Source organism: Carya illinoinensis, chromosome 11 (assembly GCF_018687715.1).
Source record: "Carya illinoinensis cultivar Pawnee chromosome 11, C.illinoinensisPawnee_v1, whole genome shotgun sequence".
NCBI lineage: Eukaryota > Viridiplantae > Streptophyta > Magnoliopsida > Fagales > Juglandaceae > Carya > Carya illinoinensis.
In genome coordinates, this window is record NC_056762.1 from 13,748,383 (window position 1) to 13,771,211 (window position 22,829).

The following is a 22,829-nucleotide window of genomic DNA, read 5'->3' on the forward strand; positions in this document are numbered from 1 at the left end:
CTCAAATCCCATAGCCAAGAAAACCACAAAAAACCCTAGATCTAACCTTGAGAGATTCGGCCATAGCCTCCTTGGCTTGGCCAAAACCCTAGATCCTAAAAAGTCTCACTTCCAATTTTCCCTCCATCATTTGATTTTCAATTTTCTTGATTGGCTCACTCAAATTCTATCTTCCCACCAAAACACATTTTCTTTATCCATCCTATCCATTTTTGGCCAGCCCTAGTCATCCTAGATCTCAAGATCTCAATTCCTACATTTTAGGAATTTCACAATTCCTAACTTTTAGGATCTCACAAGCCACCTTTGCCCTAGCCGAATACTCCCCCTAGCCTTGGCCAAACCCTCATCAATTCTAGCCTCAATCACTCATCTCTAAACCCTAGCCAAGATTGCCCATCATCCAACCCTAGCACACAAGTGGCGCCTAGCATACCAAGGGTCACTTAGTCATGCATCACCATCACCCAATCTGAGATCACCTAGCCCATACACCATCCATACTTCCCACCATTGAACCCTAGCCTCACTTCATCCAAGCTCCTTTTGGGCTACACGAGATCTACACCAAGCAAAGGAGTCCTATCTGTCACTAGAGGAGCAACAAGGCGAGGATTAGACCCTTAGTGTTTGAAGGCTTGACCGAGGTCCCCAACAAAAATTCCACCGTCACCTCCTCGGAGTTTTCACCTTTAGTTTTGAATAGTAGCAGTTGCGGTAGCCCACATAGTGGTTTTCGTGGTGGCCTTAGAGGCCATGGTTCCGATAGTGGTGGTTGTACCGGTGGACAAGGTGACAAGAAATGCGATTGTTGTAATAGTAATGATCATACTCAGCCATATTGTTGGGTGGAGTATGGCACTCCAGATTATGTGGATCTACTAAGTCACAACTTATCTCTTACTTCTTCTGGGAATATAACATCCAGTTTTGATTCCCATAATGTACTCACCACTCAACTTAGTGAGCTTATTTAGCACTTGAGTACTGCACTTCCTTCTTCCACTGCTACATAGCTGATTCAGGTAATGCTACATGTGTGGCCAATTCATCCCCGTCTTGGATCATTGATTTTGGAGCTAACAAACATATATCTGGTATACGATCTCTCTTTCCTAATTTGATTCCTATTGAACATGAAATTGTTCTAGCCCATGGCTCTTCTCGGCCTGTATTTGGTAAAGGTGTCCTTCATCCTACCAATTCGTTTCCTTACCATCTAGCCTCTATGCTTTCCCTTTAATTTGCTTTCTGTTAGTCAATTAGATAAAGTTTTATAGTGTGAAATTTGTTTTCTCCTATCTCTTGTATCTTTCAAGATCTCAAGACCAAAAAGATGATTGGTTCGGGCATGAGAATGACGGCTTATTTTATATAGATCTTGATGGCTCTCATTCTCTTATTTCATCAATTTTGAGTGCTACCATATCTTTCAGAATGTTGTTGCCTGATCTAGTGCTGAAGTTGAATATAGAACTTTGGCTCATACTGCTTCCGAGATGTTATGGGTTTGCTCCTTCCTTTGTGACTTGGGTTTTGATGTTCATACTCCTATGCAGATGCAGTGTAACAATCAAGCTGCAATCTTTATTGCTATCAATCCTGTCCTCCATGACTGTATTAAACACATCAAAGTTGATTGTCATTTTATTTGAGATTTATGTGACTCCCTTTGTTAGCTCAGAAGACCAGCAGGGTGATATTCTCACCAAACCATTATCCCATGCCTCCTTTCAGCCATTATCCAACAACTTGGGCATGTTTGATTTATATGCTCTAGCTTGAGAGGGAGTGTTAGAGTTGCATATTTTATATAGGAACTTTTTACTCTTAGAACTTGAGGGTATTTTTGTAATTATGTTATAGTTACTCTAGTATAAAATGTCAACGGACAGCTTTGCTGTCCACACTTCATTCCTTATTTCCACACTTCTTTCCTTATTTCTCCATTTATTATTATGTATAGTTAGCATACATATTATAGTTTACATGTATAGGGCTAGAATCATGCTGGAACTTATTTGCTTTCCATGTATAGCATCCTTGTAAAGTCTATATATCTAATATACAAAACTCAAGGCCGATTCATTTGGCTATTTCACACTATTTTGACATGGTATCAAAAGCCTGGTAATTTTTCCCTCAAATTTTTTTTCTCTCTTCTTGGTTTCGGAGCTTCTGTGTTTCCGTCAAGTCTGGGTGCACCCGTGATTTTTTTTTTTTTTTTTTTTTTTTTTTTTTTTTTTTTTTTTCTGGTGGTTCTATTATGTGCCTCTCGGCACTTCTGTTGCTTGGTGGCTGTCGGCGCAGCCTTCCCTTGGTGGTTCTAGTCTGTTGCTGGCTCGGTTGTTCTAGGCACAGTGGTCTGTCCTTCTCGGCACCATCATCTCAGAACAGGTCTCTCGGAACAGTGTTCTGCAGGTTCTCGGAACAGGTCTTGGTGTTTTTGGTGTTCTTCTCGGCAATTTCTGAGTAGAGGTGCAGTTATTCTTCTCGTGTGGTGCAGCCGACGTGCATTTTTCCTCTCGCGTGGTGACCAAATCCTTTGGTTTGTTTTATTTTTCGGCTCCTCTGTTTTTCCAAGCACGTGGGTCTTCTATTATTTTGCTCTTGGCTCTTTTATTTTGATCTCGGTACAGCACAGTAGCTTTTTGGTCCATTATTTTGTCTCGGGTTCTATTTATTTATATTTTCTATGGATTCTGCACTTGTGTGTGTTAAGTTTACTGGCACAAATTATTCTACCTGGGCATTTCAGTTTGAACTTTTTCTCAAATTGATGGTGCGTATGTCGCCAAACCATCCGCTTCTGAAAAATCTCAGGATGTCGAGCCTTCTCCGTCATGGGCTGTGCTTGATGCACGCATCATGTCTTGGCTTCTTGGTTCAGTGGAGCCCCATATTGTCACCAACTTGCAGCCCTATCGCTCCGCTCAATCTATGTGGGCTTACTTGAAGAAGGTTTACCATCAGGATAATGATGCTCGTCGCTTTCAGTTAAAACATGCGATTGCCATGTTTCAATAGGGCAGTCTTTCCATCTAGGACTACTATGCGGCCTTTCTGACCATTTGGCATGAATATGCTGATTTGGTTACAACGGATGTTCCTGTTGTTGCTCTTTCAACCATTTAGACTCTTCACGTGACTAGCCGGCATAATCAGTTTCTGATGAAACTATGTCTGGAATATGAATCTGTTCGCTCCTCTTTACTGAACAGATCTCCTGTTCACTCTCTTGATATTTGTTTTGGTGAGTTACTTCGTGAAGAACAACGTCTTAGTACTCAAGCTATTCTGGAGCAATCTCATGGCAGTTCTGGGATGACAACTGTAGCTTATGCTACCCACGGATGAGGACCAACTATAAATTCTAAAAACTTGCAGTGTTTCTGCTGTAAGGAATATGGGCATATTGCTGCCAATTGTCCTAAGAAATTCTGCTCTTATTGCAAGAAGAAGGGTCACATTATCAAAGAGTGTCGTACTCGCCCTCAACATCGTCAGGCCCAAGCATTTGAGACTTTGGTTACTGTTCCTCCCGTAGCGACTTCTGCAGCACATGGCTCTTCGTATGATGCATCCTTTGTTCCAACACCTCCTGCAATGAATTAATGCACCCCAGACATGGTGCAACAAATGCTCATTTCGGCATTATGAGCAATGGGGTTCCAAGGTAACAAGTCTACTAAACTCTGGTACGTGGACTTGGTGGCCTCTAATCACATGACTAATAATCCCGCTGCTTTATGCCATGTCTGGCCCTACGCTGGTCAATCTGCTATTCAGACTGCCAATGGCAGCTCTTTGCCCATAGCTGCTGTCGGAGATGCCTCTTCTAAGTTCACTGATGTGTTTCTTGCTCCTCAACTTTCCATGAATCTTATTTCTATTGGCCAAGTAGTTGATAATAATTGTGCTGTTAATTTTTCTGGTGATGGTTGTGTTGTGCAGGACCAGGTAACAGGGGAGCCGATTGCGAATGGACCTAAAGTGGGGCGCTTGTTTCCACTATTTTTGCCTGTTCCCGTTTTTTCTCCAGTTTCTTCTATTAAGTCTTTTGCTTGTAATAATGTTTAAGATCTTAGTATGGTATGGCATCGTCGTTTAGGCCATCCCAATACTCAGATCTTATCTCATGTATTTAACTCTGGTTTACTTGGTAATAAAGACCGTTCTTCTTTATCTCTTGAGTGTGCTTCTTGCAAACTTGGTAAAAGCAAAACTCTTCCCTTCCCTTTGCATGCTAGTAGAGCATCTCACTGCTTTGATCTTATCCATAGTGATGTTTGGGGACCTTCTCCGGTTAGTTCACATCAAAGTTTAAATATTATGTGACTTTCATTGATGATCGTAGCAGATTTACTTGGGTTTACTTTTTTCGCTCTAAATCTAAGGTCTTTTGTACTTTTATTGAATTTTTAGCGTATGCTGACAATCAATTTTCTGCTTCTATTAAGACATTACGCACAGATTCCGGTGGTGAATACTTGTCTACTGAGTTTCAGACATTCTTGGCTTCCAAGGGTATTATTCATCAACATTCATGTCCCTTTACTCCTCAACAAAATGGAGTAGCCGAACGCAAAAATCGTCATCTCCTAGATGTGGTACGTACTCTCTCGTTAGAATCTTCTATTCCATCCATGTTTTGGGCCGAGGCTCTGAAAACAGCTACTCATTTGATTAATCGTTTGCCTTCTCAAGTCTTAAATATGGAGTCTCCCTATTTCCGCTTATTTTCTAAGCAACGTAGTTATGATAACCTTCGTACATTTGGTTGTGTATGTTTTGTTCATTTACCTCCTCATGAGTGACATAAATTATTTGCTCAATCTGTTCGCTGTGCTTTCTTGGGATATAATGTGTCAAAAGGGATTTGTGTGCTATGATCCTACATTACATCGTACACTAATTTCTAGGAATGTTATTTTCTCTGAAAATCAACATTTCTTTCCTATGGCCTCCATGTCATCCTCTTCTATTGTGGTTCTCCCCTCCTTTGAGCAGCTGTTCTCCGATCGTCATCCAGTCAGTTCTCGCTTTAAACCAGGTTTTGTGTATAGGAGACGCTCCTGCCTACAGTCTCTTCCGGTGGCTCAACCAATATCTGATCCTACCACGCTCTAGATTCAGTCAGTTGCAGCACCACCAGTGCCTTTGGTACGTCGCTCTCCTCGAGTGTCTGTACCCCCTGATAGGTATGGATTTCATTCTTCCAGTTTTGGCAATTCTATTTCAACTCTTACTGCTGCATTGTCCAATTTTGATACTCACATGCTACTCACACACTGCCAAGCATGATTATTGGCGACAAGCTATGCAGGAAGAAATTGCCGCTCTAGAGGCCAATCACACCTAGGACATTGAGCACTGTCCTCCCACTATTGTTCCTCTAGGTTGCAAATGGGTTTACTCCGTCAAAGTCCGATCTGATGGCAGTATGATACTTCCTTGTTTCATCGGAAATCAGACATGGGTATTGTTGTTCTTTTGGTTTATGTTGATGATATTATGATCACTGGTTTCGACTTAGCTTTACTTGGCCAACTCAAAACTCATCTCTCAGAGTACTTTCATATGAAAGATCTTGGGTCTCACATATTTTCTTGATCTTGAGGTGCATCGTGGTCCCTCTGATATTTCCCTCAATCAACATAAGTATGCTAGTGACTTGGTGGCTACAGTTGGCCTACAAGAGACTACTTCTGTTGATACTCCCATGGAATTAAATGTCAAGCTTTGCAAAGAGGAGGGTGACTTGCTTGCTGATCCCAGTTTATACTGGAAGTTGGTGGGTAGCCTTATTTACCTCACCATTACTAGACCGGACATTTCTTTTGCTGTACATCAAGTTAGCCAGTTTCTTCAAACTCCTCGTCATCTTCATTTGGCTGCTGTCCGTAGGATCATCCGCTATATTCAAGGCACTTCTGCTCGTGGGTTATTCTTCCCTGCAAGCAATTGTACTCGCCTTGCAGCTTATAGTGATGCTGATTGGGCTGGTTGTGCTGATACTCGTCGCTCCATAACTGGTTGGTGAGTGTTTTTAGGTGATGCATTGATCTCCTAGAAAAGTAAGAAGCAAGACAGAGTCCTCTAAGTCATCTACAGAATCTGACTATCGGGCGATGTCTCTTGCTTGTTCTGAAATCATTTGGCTTCGATTTACTGGCTGAGTTAGATTTTTCTGAGATCGATCCTACACCTCTACATGCTAATAATACAAGTGCCATTCAAATCACGGCCAATCCTGTATATCATGAGTGCACAAAGCATATTGAAGTGGACTGTCACTCTATTCGTGAGGCCTTCGAAGCTCGTGTTATAACTCTTCCAAATATTTCCACTGAACTACAAATTGCTGATATCTTCACCAAGGCTTTCACTCTTCATCGACATTGCTTCCTAAGTAGCAAACTGATGCTTGTTGATCAACCTGCATCAATTTCAGGGGGGCTGTCAACGGACAGCTTTGCTATCCACACTTCATTCCTTATCTCCACACTTCATTCCTTATTTCTCCATTTATTATTCTGTACAGTTAGCATACAGATTATAGTTTACATGTATAGGGCTAGAATCATGCGGGAACTTATTTGCTTTCCATGTATAGCATCCTTGTAAAGTCTATATATCTAATATACAAAACTCAAGGCCGATTCATTCGGCTATTTCACACTATTTTGACATAAAACATATATGCAGGCAGTCAATAGTAACAGACTCCTTTTTCACATTTCCCTCTATTTTTGTCCTCTTCTACACCTTTTCTGAACTCTACAACTCAACTTCACTTCTCTATTATGATGATGAGGATGAGTTGACATGCTAGAACTAGTAGTTGAGACCACAACCTAGTTGTGTCCATTTTATTTTGTTACATTCCATACTATGGTTCAATAAACTTTTAAGTTATGGCCTGAGATATTAAAGTTTATGGATCTCTTATTTCCTGGCACTATATAGCGGTATGATGTGGCATTCCAAAAGAGTGAGTCAAACCATAAAACTAAAATAACAAGTGCATCCATTTTGGGTTGAACATAACCTGCATGGCACCAAAAAGCTACCCCCATCATTAAAGATTTACAGAGCAAAGAAAGTTTTCAATCTTTAGACCCCACCACGATTGAGAAGACAAACAACTATATATATGCAAAAGATTTTCTGCATTACCTTCATTTTTGTTGGCGTGACGTCTTTTTCTTTTTTGAAGAATGCACAAAACTGCAAAAACTGCAAGAAAGCTTACGAGTCCACCAACGGTGATGCCCACAATGAGACCAGTCCTATTCTTCTTCCTGGTTGGAGGTGTGTTACTGACAGTAGGTGGGAAATCTGTATAAAAGTTCAATAAAAATTGAAGTGAAGCAGAATGTGAAAGAAAACAGGCGGATGAGTGATTAGCTCTTCTAAACTTTCCCGAAAACTGGATATTCAGCTCTCTGCAACATGTCACACCACAAAAGACCTTTCGGAAATAGATGGCTAAGAAACCAGCATGTCATCACCACAGGTAGTGTTCAAAATGTTTTTTCTTTTTTCGTAAGTTATTTAATTTTTATTAATGGTAAAAAAAGACACTATCTAAGTATAATGTATACATCAGATGTACCTAACTAGAGAAAATAATAGGATCAAGAAAGTCATGAAGATTAAAGCTAGAGAAACAAAAATGTTCAGCCAACACAAGTATGGTGTGTTACGGAATAACGCTTTGAAATTCTCCATTGCCCTTGTGTTGTCTTTAGAACTCTGATAATTTATTCCACGCCAAATGCACCACATAAAGCATATTGAAATCATTTTCCATGATGTTCTGTTCTATTCACTTTCAAACCGGCCTTTCTAACTTGCTAATAGACCTACCGCTCGTCTCAAGCTAAATGTTCAAAATGCTGTGGCTCTCACAAAAGGCAGAAAAGGCAGAAGCATTTTAGTGTAAATTGCTCCTTATCGTTCTATTGACCAAAAATTAAGGAAAAGCTTCTTCCGTTTTAAAGTTTCTATTGAAGGTTGTTTCTAGAAAGCACTAAGAGATTGTGACTATTTTCTCTTCTGTGTTCCTATTTTCATGTCATGTTTTTATTTTCCCTAGTAATATGAAAAAATCAATGTATTTCATATTGTATGTATTTAAAATCTGTTTTTCTTAATTTTCTTGTAAACTACTTGGGTTATTCTGTGGCTTTAATAAATCCTGTCTTTAGCGGCTTCTCTCATTTCTCTTTGATATTTTTTTATGCCCAAGGCTCCAGGCATACCATCATAGGAAAAGGAAAAAACATCATTATAGTCTTTCAGCAGGTCAATCACTTTTTTCAGATCTTCTAGAACCAACCCTTCCCTACTGACTCCAGCTGAATAGACAGGGTTTCTTTCATGACCTGATACTAAAAGGATGTCGTGGGCAAGTGCATACAAGAGAGATATAACTCAACAACAAAAAAACAAAAGCCAAAGCTTTAAAAATCCATGAACGTACAGAAGGATAGAGAGAAGGGGTGCATGTGCCTCTCAAAATGCCAATAACCCTTGGATTGAATGGCATCACCTTCTCCTTAGAGGGTGGAGGTTGAGGTCATGGCTTCAGTTCTGTGCAGTTGTCTAAGTTATTGTATTTGTTTATTATAAAAGAAGTTAAAAGGAAAAAAATAAAAAAGTGGTCGAACCAGTGGGAAGAAGAGAATTGCGAGAATACCTAAATGCATGCCACATGAATGCAATATTGTTCAGAAAATTGACCTAGTACGTTATGTGGTGTAATGCATGAAAAGGAGGAGATTCTGATTCCACAACTGTAATATGGATAGCCACCTTTGATTCCGAATGGTCTCTAGTGCTATCATACTAGTTGTTTATGCCACCAGAACTTCGAATGGCCCAGTCTTGTGCTACAAGTGTTTATATACATGGGACGGATGCAGGAACATCTGCCATTCTAGGTCTCTTTGATGTTGCATCATTTCATAAAAGGAATTGGAAACCCAGTCCCCCTTACAAAATTAAATATAGTAGAATAACAAAACTAGTCATTACACTCCTAAATATAAGATGGCAATTCCCAATCTTTTACCTGGGGTAACACTGATGGCAGAAATAGAAGGCCCATAAGTGCCTTTGCTAGGAACGCAGCACGTCCCTTTCCCAGCCCAAAATAGATGAATTTCAAGATAGTTGTCCAATACCTGAGCCTTAAACCCCTTCCGGACAGCTCGAAATGTGGCCCCATCTGCCTCTCTTTGTATGTTAAAATCTTTCAAAACAAGATTCCCCTGGAAAATAAAGAAAATCAGAATTTGTATGATGAAGATGATGATGATGATAGTAGTACTCATAATATATAATAAACTTCAAGACCTTGGGGGATTTATTGTGTTGAACTCTCAATAATTATGATTGGGTTGGGGAAGTAAGAGCATTTTACAAGACTTTTTGTTTAATAAAATTTTCTTTCATTTGTAAAACTTACATTTGTTACTGACGAGGAGTAATACTTGATAAAGATAATTATAAAAGCAAACAAATCATAATCAACTAGTTGGGTAACAAGGAGTGTGTTGCCCAAATATCTCAGTACATGAGAGTCAAAACAGTTTCAAAATATTCAACGATATGATACAGACCTGGATATAAATATCAAACAGGCGTGTCCCAAGAGTTTTCCACCTAAAAGAACCTTGGAAAGCTGTTTCTGCAAACTGGAGGCTCACAGTGTAATTGCCATTCTCTAGCCCCAACCCATAATATCTTAAGGAAGAAGCAGAGATTCGTGCCGTCTGGAAGAGCCTTACGTCTGAAGTATTTGTAATTTGAAAAGATGTAGAACTTTTATATTGAGGATTGTCGCTCTCAGCAAAATATCCAACATTGCTAACTGCCCACCTCATATTCTCAGTAACATAATATGTAGCAGGGCCAAGGATCTCATTATCCCATTCATATGCAATACCAGAAGAACTGATCTGTGGACCACCACAATTGATAGAAAAATTATAATCTGCATGGCAATGTAAAGCATCTTGTCAAAGTAAGTTCAGAAAGCTCTTCTCACGTACAGAATTGGCATCATCTTTATCCTGATTTGCTTGAATGCATGTAAGACAATTTGTCAGGACATTATTGAACTCAATTTTAAATCCTATTCAAATCCAGGAGCCCACTTTCCAGATCTAGAATTTTATGCATGGAATTTAGTAGGCCATTTGACTGATAGGATTGAATTTTGTTCGTAGCACTAATGATAGTTCCATCACTTATCAACTGAAAACTTCAAATATTCTCATACAACTTCAATATTTAACAACTCAGCCTAAAGTTAATGGACGAACCATAGATCTGTGCAATAGGGGAACTCATGCAGCTGAATTTTGTAGATTGATAAAATGAAAAATCTTTTGCTGCACATGTTTTTTATAGGTAATCAAAAAGTTTTATTCATAAGAAAAGAAGGCATAGCCCAAGTATACAGGATTTTGCTGCACATTTATATTCATAATGAGAAAACCATTGCACCAGTAAACAACTGCCTCCGCCATGTAAATTGAATTTATGAGTTTAAATGGAGGAAATCAGTAGCAAAAGAAGTGAGCTCATGACATTTTAATGGCAAACCTAAAATGCTTTAGTTAGTTGGCAGAGCCACAAAAAATTTAAGAATTAATGGTACATCTACTCCTTTCAAGATGCAGGTTTGAGTTTGACCTATTTGAGTGGGGATCTGAAATTTAAAATGAAAAATAAGGTGAATTGTATTACATACTGTCAAAATATTGTGTGAATGGCCTAATGAATTGGCCTTGAGTTCTGTATATTAGATATAGACTTTACAAGGATGCTATACATGGAAAGCAAATAAGTTCCCGCATGATTTTAGCCCTATACATGTAAACTATAATCTGTCAAATAATGTATGCTAACTGTACAGAATAATAAATGGAGAAATAAGGAAACAATTGTGGGCTAAAATAAGGAAAGAAGTGTGGACAGCAAAGCTGTCCATTGACAGCCCCCCTCAAATTGATGCAGGTTGATCAACAAGCATCAATTTGCTACTTAGGAAGCAATGACGATGACGAGTGAGAGCCTTGGTGAAGATATCAACAATTTGTAGTTCAGTGGAAATATGTGGAAGAGAGAAAACACAAACTTCGAAGGCTTCACGGATAAAGTGACAGTCCACTTCAATATGCTTTGTGCACTCATGATAGACAGGATTGGCCATGATCTGAATAGCATTTGTATTATCGGCATGTAGAGGTGTAGGATTGGTCTCAGAAAAATCTAACTCAGCAAGCAAACCTCAAAGCCAAATAATTTCAGAACAAGCAAGAGACATCGCCCGGTACTCAGATTCCGTAGATGACTTAGAGACTCCGTCTTGCTTCTTACTTTTCCAGGAGATCAATGCATCACCTAAGAACACACACCAACCAATGATGGAGCGACGGGTATCCTCACAACCAACCCAATTAGCATCACTATAAGCAGCAAGGCGAGTAGAATTGCTTGTAGGGAAGAATAAGCCATGGGCAGAAGTGCCTTGAACATGGTATATGATCCTACGGACAGCAACCAAATAAAGATGACGAGGAGTCTGAAGGAACTGGCTGACTTGGTGTACAGCAAAATAAATGTCTGGTCTAATAATGGTGAGATAAACAAGGCTACCCACCAACTTCCTGTATAAACTGGGATCAGCAAGTAAGTCACCCTCCTCTTTGCGAAGCTTGACATTTAATTCCATGGGAGTACCAACAGAAGTAGCCTCTTGTAGGCTAGCTGTAGCCACCAAGTCACTAGCATACTTATGTTGATTGAGTGAAATACCAGAGGGACTACGTTGCACCTCAAGACCAAGAAAATATGTGAGAGACCCAAGATCTTTCATATGAAATGACTCTGAGATGAGTTTTGAGCTGGCCAAGTAGAGCAGAATTGGAACCAACGATCACAATATCATTGAACATAAACCAAAAGAACAACATACCCATGTCTTATTTCCAAAGAAACAAGGAAGTGTCATACTTGCTCTGCTTGAATGAAAATTGTAATAAAGTGGTGCGAAATTTATCAAACTAGGCCCTCAGAGCCTGTTTGAGACCATAAAGAGAGCGACAAAGCTTACATACGTGTAGTCGGAGAGGGAAACAATCCCAGGGGTGGCTTCATATAAATACACTCTTTAAGATCCCCATGAAGAAAAGTATTTTTAACATCCATCTGATGTAGTGGCCAATCATTGAAAGCAGCAAGAGCTAGAATTGTACGAATGTTAGTCATTTTAGCCACAGGAGCAAAGGTCTCTTTATAATTGACATCATATTCCTGACTATTCCCAAGTGCAATAAGCTGAGCTTTGTAACGATCCAAACTGCCATAAGATCAAATCTTGACTGAGTAAAACCATTTGCAACCTAGAGGAACAATAGTGGGAGGACAGAGCTCAATGTCCCATGTGTGATTGGCATCTCAAGTGGCAATTTCTTCTTGCATAGCTTGTTGCCAACAATCATGCTTGGCAGCGTGTGAGTAGCATGTGGGAATATCAAAATTGGACAATGCAGCAGTAAGAGCTGAAATAGAATTGACAGAATTGGAAGAGAGAAATCCATACCTATTTGGGAGTATAGACACTCGAGAAGAGCGATGTACCAAAGGCGCTGGAGGTGCTGCAACTGACTAAATCTGGAGCGTGGTAGGATCAGAAATCGGTTGAGCCACCGGAAGAGACTGTGGGTGAGAACGTCTCGTATACACAATACCTGGTTTAAGGCGAGAACTGATTGGATGAAGATATGAGAACTGCTGCTCAAAGGAGGGGAGAACCACAGTAGAAGAGGATGGCATAGAGGACACAGTAAAGAAATGTTGATTTTCAAAGAAAATAACATTTCTAAAAATACGTGTACGATGTAATGTAGAATCATAGCAAACAAATCCCTTTTGACACACATTAGATCCCAAGAAAGCACATCGGACATATTGAGCACATAATTTATGTCACTCATGAGGAGGTAAATGAACAAAACATACACAACCAAAGATACAAAGGTTATCATAACTAGGTTGCTTAGCAAATAAGCAGAAATAGGGAGACTCCATATGTAGGACTTGAGAAGGTAAACGATTAATCAAGTGAGTAGCAGTTTTCAGAGCCTCTACCCAAAACATGGATGGACCAAAAGGTTCTAACAAGAGAGTACGTACCACATCTAGGAGATGACGATTTTTGCGTTCGGCTACTCCATTTTGTTGAGGAGTAGAGGGACATGAACATTGATGAATAATACCCTTAGAAGCCAAGAATGCCTAAAACTTAGTAGACAAATATTCACCACCAGAATCTGTGTGTAATGTCTTAATAGAAGCAGAAAATTGATTTTCAACATATGCTAAAAACTCAGTAAAAGTACAAAAGACCTCAGATTTAGAGCGAATAAAGTAGACCCAAGTAAATCTGCTATGATCATCAATGAAAGTCACATAGTATTCAAATTTTTCATGTGAATTAACCAGAGAAGGTCCCCAAACATCACTATGGATAAGATCAAAGCAATGAGATGCTCTATTAGCATGCAAAGGGAAGGGAAGAATTTTGCTTTTACCAAGTTTGCAAGAAGCTCACTCAAGAGATAGAGAACAACGGTCTTTATTACCAAGTAAACCAAAGTTCAATACAAGAGATAAGATCAGAGTATTGGGATGGCTAAACAATGATGCCATACCATACTAAGATCTGAAACATTATTACAAGCAAAAGACTTAATAGAAGAAATTGGAGAAAAAACGGGAATAGGCAAAAATAGTGGAAACAAGCGCCCCACTTTAAGTCCCCTTGCGATCGGCTTCTTCTTTACCTGGTCTTGCACAACACAACCATTACCAAAAGAATTAACAACACAATTGTTATCAACTGATTGGCCAACAGAAATAAGATTCGTGGAAAGCTAAGGAGCAAGAAACACATCAGTGAACTTAGAAGAGGCATCTTCGACAGCAGCTATGGGTAAAGAACTGCCATTAGCAGTCTGAATAGCAGATTGACTAGCATAGGGCCGAACATGACACAAAGCGGTGGGATTATTAGTCATGTGATTAGAGGCCACCGAGTCCACGTGCCAGAGTTTAGTAGAATTGTTACCTTGGAACCCCATTGCTGATAGTGTTGAAATTAGCATTTGTTGCACCATTTCTGGGGTGTAGTAATTCGTTACAGGAGGTGCAGGAACAGAGGACGCATTTGAAGGAGAGGCATGTGCTGCAGATGTCGCTGTGGGAGGAACAATAACCGAAATCTGAAATGCTTGGGCCGGACGATTCTGGGGGCGAATACGACATTCTTTGAAAATGTGACCCTTCTTCTTGCAATAAGAGCAGAACTTCTTAGGACAATTGGTAGCAATATGCCCATATTCCTTGCAATAGAAACACTGCAAGTTTTTAGAATTCATAGGTGGTCCTCATCCTTGGGCAACATAAGCCACAGTTGCCGTCCTGGACTGCCATGAGATTGCTCTAGAATAGCTTGAGTACCAAGATGTTCTTCGCAAAGTAACTCACCAAAACAAATATCAAGAGAGGGAACAGGAGATCTGTTTAGTAAAGAGGAGTGGACAGATTCATATTCCGAATGTAGTTTCATAAGAAACTGATCACGCCAACTAGTCGTGTGAAGAGTTTGAATAGTTGAAAGAGCGTCAACAGGAACATCCGCTATAACCAAATCAACATATTCATGCCAAAGAGCCAAAAAGGCCAAGTAGTAGTCCTGGATGGAAAGACTACTATGTTGAAGTATGGCAATCGCATGTTCTAACTGAAAGTGACGAGCATCATGATCTTGATGATAAACCTTCTTCAAGTAAGTCCACATGGATTGAGCGGAGCGATGGGGCCACAAGTTGGTGACAATATGGGGCTCCACTGAACCAAGAAGCCAAGACATGATGCGTGCATCAAGCACAGCCCATGAAGGAGAAGACCCTAGAAGTGGATGGTTTTGCAACATTCGTGCCATCAATATGACCCCAAAGGTTTTTTCCCTTGAGGAAAAGTTCAAACTAAAATGCCCAGGTAGAATGATTTGTGCTCGTAAACTTAGCACACACAAATGTGAAATCCATAGAAAAAAAATAGAACCCGAGAGAAAAGAATGGACCAAAAAACTACTGTGCTGTACTGAGATTAAAAAAAAAAAGAGCCAAGAGTGAGAAAATAGAAAACCCACATGCTGAAAAGTAGAGAAGCCGAAAAAAAAAACAAACCAAAAGATCAATTTAGGTTGGGTTCACCACGCGAGAGGGACAGACTGCACCTCTACTCAAAAACTGCCGAGAAGAACATCGAGACCTTAAACCGAAGCTGCCGAAAACACCAAGACAAGCTACAGAATACTGTTCCGAGAGACTTATTACGAGATGATTGTGCTGAGAGTAACCAAGCCAGCGAGACACCAAAACCACCAAGGGAAGGCTGTGCCAATAGCCACCAAGCCACAGAAGTGTCAAGAAATGCAGAACAGAGCCACGAGAAAGACAACGAGGAGAAAAGAAAAATCACGAGTGCACCACAGGACCACACAGACTTGACTGAAACACACAAGTGGCACATCCAAAAACGAGAAGAGAGAAAGAATTCGAGGGAAAAAAAAATTAGCAGGCGGCTCTTGATACCATGTCAAAATATTGTGTGAATGGCCGAATGAATTGGCCTTGAGTTCTGTATATTGGATATAGACTTTACTATACATGTAAACTATAATCTGTCAAATAATGTATGCTAACTGTACTGAATAATAAATGGAGAAATAAGGAAACAATTGTGGGCTAAAATAAGGAAAGAAGTGTGGGCAGCAAAGCTGTCCGTTGACTCATACATGAAGATATAGACTTTACAAGGATGCTATACATGGAAAGCAAATAAGTTCCCACATGATTCTAGCCCTATACATGTAAACTATAATCTGTCAAATAATGTATGCTAACTGTACTGAATAATAAATGGAGAAATAAGGAAACAATTGTGGGCTTAAATAAGGAAAGAAGTGTGGACAGCAAAGCTGTCCGTTGACACATACATGAAAATAGTATGATATATTTTAGAGGGCATCATTGTACTAAGCATACCCTCATGGGTATGCTTAGTACAATGATGAGGAAGTATATACTTGGCTTATCGAAAGAAACTGGTTTAATGGGTGCTCAACCTATTGATATTATCGATCTGAATTGTAAACTTTTTATGGATGAGGGAGAGTTGTTTGAAGATCCAAGCAAGTATAGTCAACTTTTTGAAAGTTGAATTATCTTACTATCACCAAAACTAACATTTCTTAAACAGAGAGTCAATTATTGGAAGCTCATGGGTTCCACAATGCAATGCTGTAACACATATTCTTCTCTATCTTAAGTGAGCTCCCCAGTTTTGGATTGCTACATAGGCGAACAAATGTTTCTGAGTGCAAGATTTTTCAGATGCTAATTCGGTAGGGTCTACTTCATAGAGAAGATCTACTACTTAGACTGTACCTTTTTGGGAGGTAGTTTGATTACATGGAAGAGTAAGAACAAATAGTTGTAGCTTATTCGTGTGTAGAAGCTAAATACAAGGCAATGGCTTATACCATTAGTGAGTTGATGTGAAGACCTCGCCTATTCAAAGGTAGGAACTCCCCACAAGCGGGCAAAACGAACTAGAGAAATGTTAGGAGGGCGAACAAGAATGAGGACTAAGCGAGTCAAAACACTGGGCAAGCAAGATGACATGCGAGTAAAGGCACAGGTTGTGAAGTGCAAGTGAGCAAGTCAAATGTCACCTCATGCGAGCAACGAACAAGGCAACCTAAAACATACTTGTCCTACATCGGGCGAGTAAGGGATGTACAAGCGATACGTTAGGCGAGCTACGGGTAGGCAATGATGTGGGCAAGCAATGTTTAAATGCGAAAGTATTTCCGGGGAGAGTATCAAAGGACGCGGTACGAGAGCTGGAGTGCTTCGAGAGTAACAAGTGACTTATTGAGGCCCATACTCCAACGGTGACATTCTACCAGAGCAGGCGTGGGAGAAGAGGAGTACAGATTCGAACATCATGTGTTTGAACACGCTATTGAGTTTAACGCCACTTGGGAAAATTTCATAGGTGGTAGGCTGAGCTTTTATTTTTTAGGCGGACTGCAAGGACGAGCAAGACTTGTCCACTCAATCAACTCAACTTCTACCACTCTTCAATGCAGTATACACTTGGACAATCGAGATTCGTGGCTTCCCTCAGCCAATTAGAGACCAGAGTTGACAAACCCGTGATAGACATAACTATCCGTATAAAAGATATTTTTTCATCAGTCTTCATCTCACATTTGAGATCTCCTAGTATTCATATACTCTCTCTCTCTCTCTCTCTCTCTCTCTCTCTCCTGTTCAAGAAGGAGGAGGCTAAGCTCGAAGTCTTCATCGAACAAGGAGGCTAGCATCTTCAATACAACGCTCAATGATAATTCATTGCTAAGGTATTCATTCCTACGACGACGCTAGTAATGTGGGGTGATGTCTATGTGAGATATGTTCAGGATGCTTATCTCCTATATTTCAGTTTGTTTCTCTCATGATTTTCCTACATGCATGTTTTCTTATTAAGACTTGTTGATTACTTTGATGGTACTCTTTCAAAGTACTTAATATTTAGTTTTAAATGAAGTTCTAGGTGTGTGAGTGGATCACGAACTCCAAGCCAAGATAGGGCATTATCGCAATGGAGCTTCTCAGGTTACTCAAGAGCGCTTAAGAATTGAGTAACATTCCCTGGATTGTTGTTGGACGAAAACATAATTGGGCGAGATGGTAACGCTCTCGGGTCGACGTTGTTACCTCACTTATGGCAGAGGCTAGATGACACTAGGCCACAAATGCGCTGGGCTCTAAACTGGGTGTTGCTTGTTACAAATTCATACGTGTGGTCATTACCCACAATGCGACAAAGGGAGATAGGTGTGTGTGTGGCCAGTTTATGGGGAGCGGTAGTGCATACGTTAATAAATGAATATGGTTGGTGAAGTGATTTTACATGTTGATTTGGATCTAGAGTTCGGGAAATGATATGTTATGAGATGATTTGGGCAATGGGTACTTGCTGATGTTTATTGTGTAATGATTTGGACACTCGGTGCTTGGAAATATTTAGGATGAATCATGATTACTTTGTTTTGCTCGGAGGTTGGTACTCGATATGGCTTATGGTAAATGTGATTTCCCATTTCATTTACTTGAAGCTTCTACATTCATATTCATCATCATTTCTTACATTAACATTGTTGTCTTGAGTTTTAACTTGCCAAAATCTCACCATGGCAGTCCCATTACAGTTTCGCTCCTTGGAACCGTAGATTATGATGCAAATGTAGCTTAGTAGAGTTAGTTCAAGAAAGAAGGAACAGCGCAGCCCGAGGAATAGCAATGGGGGTCTGTCCCCATTAAGTTTATAATCTCTTGTAATTTTGGATGTTTACTTGTATCGGGTGACAAACAAGGGTTCAATATTATTTGTGTTAGGTGATGAACAAATCTTGGTCTATAATTTTATGTGATTGTGACTTATGGATAATGTTATTGATGGGCGAGTTATGCATAAACCTCTAGTACTATTGTTTCCAGTTTTCGACTAATACCCTACTCTTTTCCGCTGCGATATTTGTATACATGTGTGCTTAGCATACAAGCACACAAGACTCCTACATGTGTAAGGGGATGCAAACCAGTGTAGTGTGCAACCCAGGCACCGTGGTTCCTTGCCAAACCACAACCGGGGCTCGGGGGTGCCATAGTTGACATGGCTTCCCGTCTCCTCATAAATTGATTTGTGGTGGTAATCAAGTTGCAGTACATATTGCCTCTAATCCTATGTTTTATGAAAGGACTAAGCATATAGAGATTGTCATTTCACCCTAGATAAGATATTGAGTGGTGATACGTACAACCTGGATCTGATACCATAAATGACCTAGGGATAGCACTAATTGTTACGTATATAATTTAGGCCTTTCTATATTTAGATTGTGTAGCAAAGAATTAGGCTGGCTGTAAATAGACTTAACGTGTAAAGCTTAGACACTTAACTTGTACAGAGAAACCGGCAGAAATTAGGCGCTAAATTTACGCTGAAATATCTAGGAACGTTGCAACTCTTTTCTATAAATAATGAAAGAAACCTAATGGAAGAGGGATTCAAACCAAAACTAACACTAATCACATCTATCTTATAACCCCAAAAAGACTAGCAATGTGAAGCTTCACTAAAATCACTTTAAAACTCCAATTTCACCTAATAACTAGCCATAGTGAGACTTTCCACCCTGACTACTTTTATAACTTTTCCAATTTGTGACCAGGGTGTTTCAATGAATGAAACCATAAACTGCACTCAAAGTCCTCCACGATAACCACACAATGTTGAATTTCCTTCACTTTTGCAATACTTAGTCTGATGGCGTTGTACCAGTACAATCCCCATTATCATTGGAGTGCAAGAACTCAAGGGGACATGATTTCCTCTAGAAACCCTTTCAATTTCAAACTAGACAAGACATAACCTCACCTATTCAAGCCAATACCACCAATCTCGGTCTCTTCACAAGGTATCACCTCCTTACCTTTATCCAATTTGGTGCTATTCTCCATTAACTAAGCACCAAGAGACACCTAAGAAACTTAGCAAGGGGAGAAGGGAAGAATTCTGCCAAGGGGAACCATGTTTCACCATTGTCAAACATGGTTCATTCTGAGCATTGAGAGTCACCCAAGGGCACTAGACTTGAATCGAGGATCTTCATCAACTAACATCTAACCATTTATGAACCACACCTCGACACCATTTCCCCACCCCTAAAGCTCTTTATTGACAAAACATGGGTCAGAAAAAGAGGGACCCATACCAGAATATGTACCATCATTTGGAATATTGCCAGAGGGTTCCTCCACCTTGCTCCATGCGGTCAGGGTTCTTCAGTCAGGCACTCAACTGGGATATAAACTCATTTCCATGTGAAGAAAAGCATGAGGTCTATTTTCTACTTTGTGTTTTTCCTTTAGACTTAAACAGAAAAAATCAATAAACACAAAAAGGGGGATGAATAACAGCATTAGAAGCATCTCACCACAGGCTTTGTGACCTTGCATTACCGTCTATACTGATTATCCATCACTTTTCATGGATGTAAATGTCTATCATTTGCAATGCTTCTTGCTCATATTTTCCGAGATAAAAAGTAAGTATTTTTTTTATAAGTAAGAAATTTGTTGAAACCACGTAAGTAGGAAGAGCTCAAATACACAGGAAGTATACAAGAGAAAACACCTAATTATGAACTAAAGCTGAAAAACAGAATGAAAGTCATTGGGACTAAACCCATCCATTACAAGAACAGAAGCCCAAAGCAACAAAGAATGAAAAAAGAAAGCCCTAATCACATCCACCGAGCATTCTCTATTATCGAAACAGCGACCATTCCTCTCATTCCAAATACACCACATAAGACAAAGAGGACCTCATCCCACAAAGCCCTCGACACATCACAATGAAGAAGAAGATGGTCCGCCGATTCTCCACACATTTTGCACATAAAGCACCAATCCATTACTACAATATCACGCTTCCTCAGCTTGTCAATCGTAAGGATTTTCCCCTGAAAAGCCAACCAACTGAAGAATCGGACCTTTAGAGGCACTTTGCATCCCCTAATATTTTTCCAAGGGAAAAAAATCAATAGAAGGCTGTGACACCAAAACCTTGTACATAGATCTAACTGAAAATTTCTTATTACCAAGCTGATTCCATATTAATCTATCCTCCCCTCCAGCTTTTAAATTTAGAGCATAGAGCAAGCTGTACAAATCAGTGATCCCCCCCCCCCCCCCCCCTCTCTCTCTCTCCAATCATGAGCATCTCTAATAAAACTTACTGACCACTGAATAAAACCAGCAGTGTTGGCCATGCAATCAACCACAGGAGTGCCTTTATCCAAAGCGATTATAAAAAGGGAAGGGAAAGTAATTTTCAAGACCATGTATCCACACCATAAATCATGCCAAAAACTGATCCAGTTACCCCTACCCACTTCAAATCTGAAATTTTTGGAGAACTCCACCCATCTATTACAAATGAATTTCCATAACCCCACTCCGTATGCCCCTCTAACTTTGTTTGAGCACCAACCTCCCCAAATACTCCCATATCTGGCATCAATAACAATCCTCCAAAGAGCATCCCCTTCTTGATGATACTGCCACAACCATTTATCCTTTATACTTGGGAGGTTTGGGGATTAGAAAGCTAAAAAGTAAGTAATTTATGTTCAGTTGATAATATTACTAATATTTTTTCTTTAGAAAATTTAAAATCCTTGAGCAGATTGTTCTCCTTCATCGAACTAAACACAAAATCATCCATTCCAATCTGAATTTTGGGAACTAAATGGAAATAAATTGTACTTACAGATTCCACGACCTCGATTGCATGGGAAGTTTCGCTGAAGACAGTTCAAACCTGAAGGCAAACTGCTGAAAGCAGAAAAGAATCAGACATTAGACAAGGTTAAGCATCATTTTAACAATAATCCATATATTGCCACTGGGATTAAGTAATCACTGCTATAATGAGAAAAATTGCAAGGGTGAAAAAAAATAAGCATTCTCCTTCTGTATGCACTCCAATGATGACAATTGGTTTGGTTGTTATATAGGGCATTGTTGGAAAGTTTCCAAAATCTGCCTAGTCAACTTTGCTGTATTCTAGGAGATATTGGCCGTAAATAAGTGAATATTCTAGGAGATTTAGTTTCCTTAGAAGTTAGCATTTAATTTATTCTTTCCTTTTTTTTCTTCTGCTGTAATCTACATATACTGCCTTGTACCTATGATACGATTTTAATGAGAATCATTCCTACAAATTACTCTGTCATTCTAGATGGTATCAAGAGCAAGGTTCCTTTTCTGATTCATCTAAAAAACCTATTCCCTCTGGCGGCTCAAATCAGCCCCAATATCTTGGGTTTTCTTCTTTCTTCATCTTTGCATTTCTCTTCTGTTGCTGTCAAGCATTTTGCCATGGCCAATACTTCTGTTGCTATTCAACTACAAAGGAGCTCTAGGACAATGTTAGTCATATGTATTCTGACATTGGAAATATACGAATTGCAGCAGAAAATCAGCAAAACTCACCAAGGAGAAGGCAGTGTGACCAAGTATTTCAATGTTCTTAAGGGACTTTAGCAGGATTTAGACTTATTCAATGATTATGAATGGAAAAATTCTGATGATAGCAATCATAATAAGAAGATGGTGGAGAATGCCATAATTTTTAAAATCTTGGCTGGACTTAAATGATGAATCTAGGGAGACAGCCATCACCTCCACTTGGAGAGGTATTTTCTGAGATGCGGAAAGAAGATTGTCATCAGAATGTCATGATGAAAAAAAAGGAGGATGAAACTGTGGAGAACTCTGCATTAGTTGCTGCCTACCCTGCTCCTTATTGTGCTACTAGCACAAATCTGTCAACTGCCAATATTTCTGCACAGCAGTCATATTCTAACTGAATGGGGTTTGGAGATAAGCCTCAGGTATGGTGTGATTATTGCAATAAACCATGCCACACTAGCGAGACTTACTGGAAACTCTATGGAAAGCCTGAAAACTGGACGAGCAGCAAATCTGGAACCTCTGGCAGCAACTATATAGCCCCTAGAGCCAATGAAGCAAAGGCTAATTTCCTAAGTGCTGAGCATGTGGATCATCTTCTTCAATTGCTGAAATCCACTCCTACATCCGGTCCTC

General features: G+C 39.7%; 1 protein-coding gene across 5 annotated transcripts in view; it reads right to left on the reverse strand.

Annotated features, from left to right (window-relative positions):
• LOC122282890 (probable LRR receptor-like serine/threonine-protein kinase At1g56130) overlaps nt 1-22,829 on the reverse strand; it is a 110,859-nt gene that overhangs the window by 17,146 nt on the left and 70,884 nt on the right. For 4 of the 5 annotated variants that reach the window (XR_006230492.1, XM_043094947.1, XM_043094945.1 and 1 more), the window contains 4 exons: nt 21,490-21,554; nt 9,630-10,003; nt 9,080-9,278; nt 7,180-7,341 (listed from right to left, as the gene is read on the reverse strand). Coding sequence is in view for 4 of the 5 variants with exons in the window: in XM_043094947.1 (XP_042950881.1) it covers nt 7,180-7,341; nt 9,080-9,278; nt 9,630-10,003; nt 21,490-21,554 (800 nt within the window). In the remaining variant the exon portion in view is untranslated. The remainder of the gene's footprint in view (nt 1-7,179; nt 7,342-9,079; nt 9,279-9,629; nt 10,004-21,489; nt 21,555-22,829) is intronic. The other variant, XM_043094946.1, reaches the window with a different exon arrangement.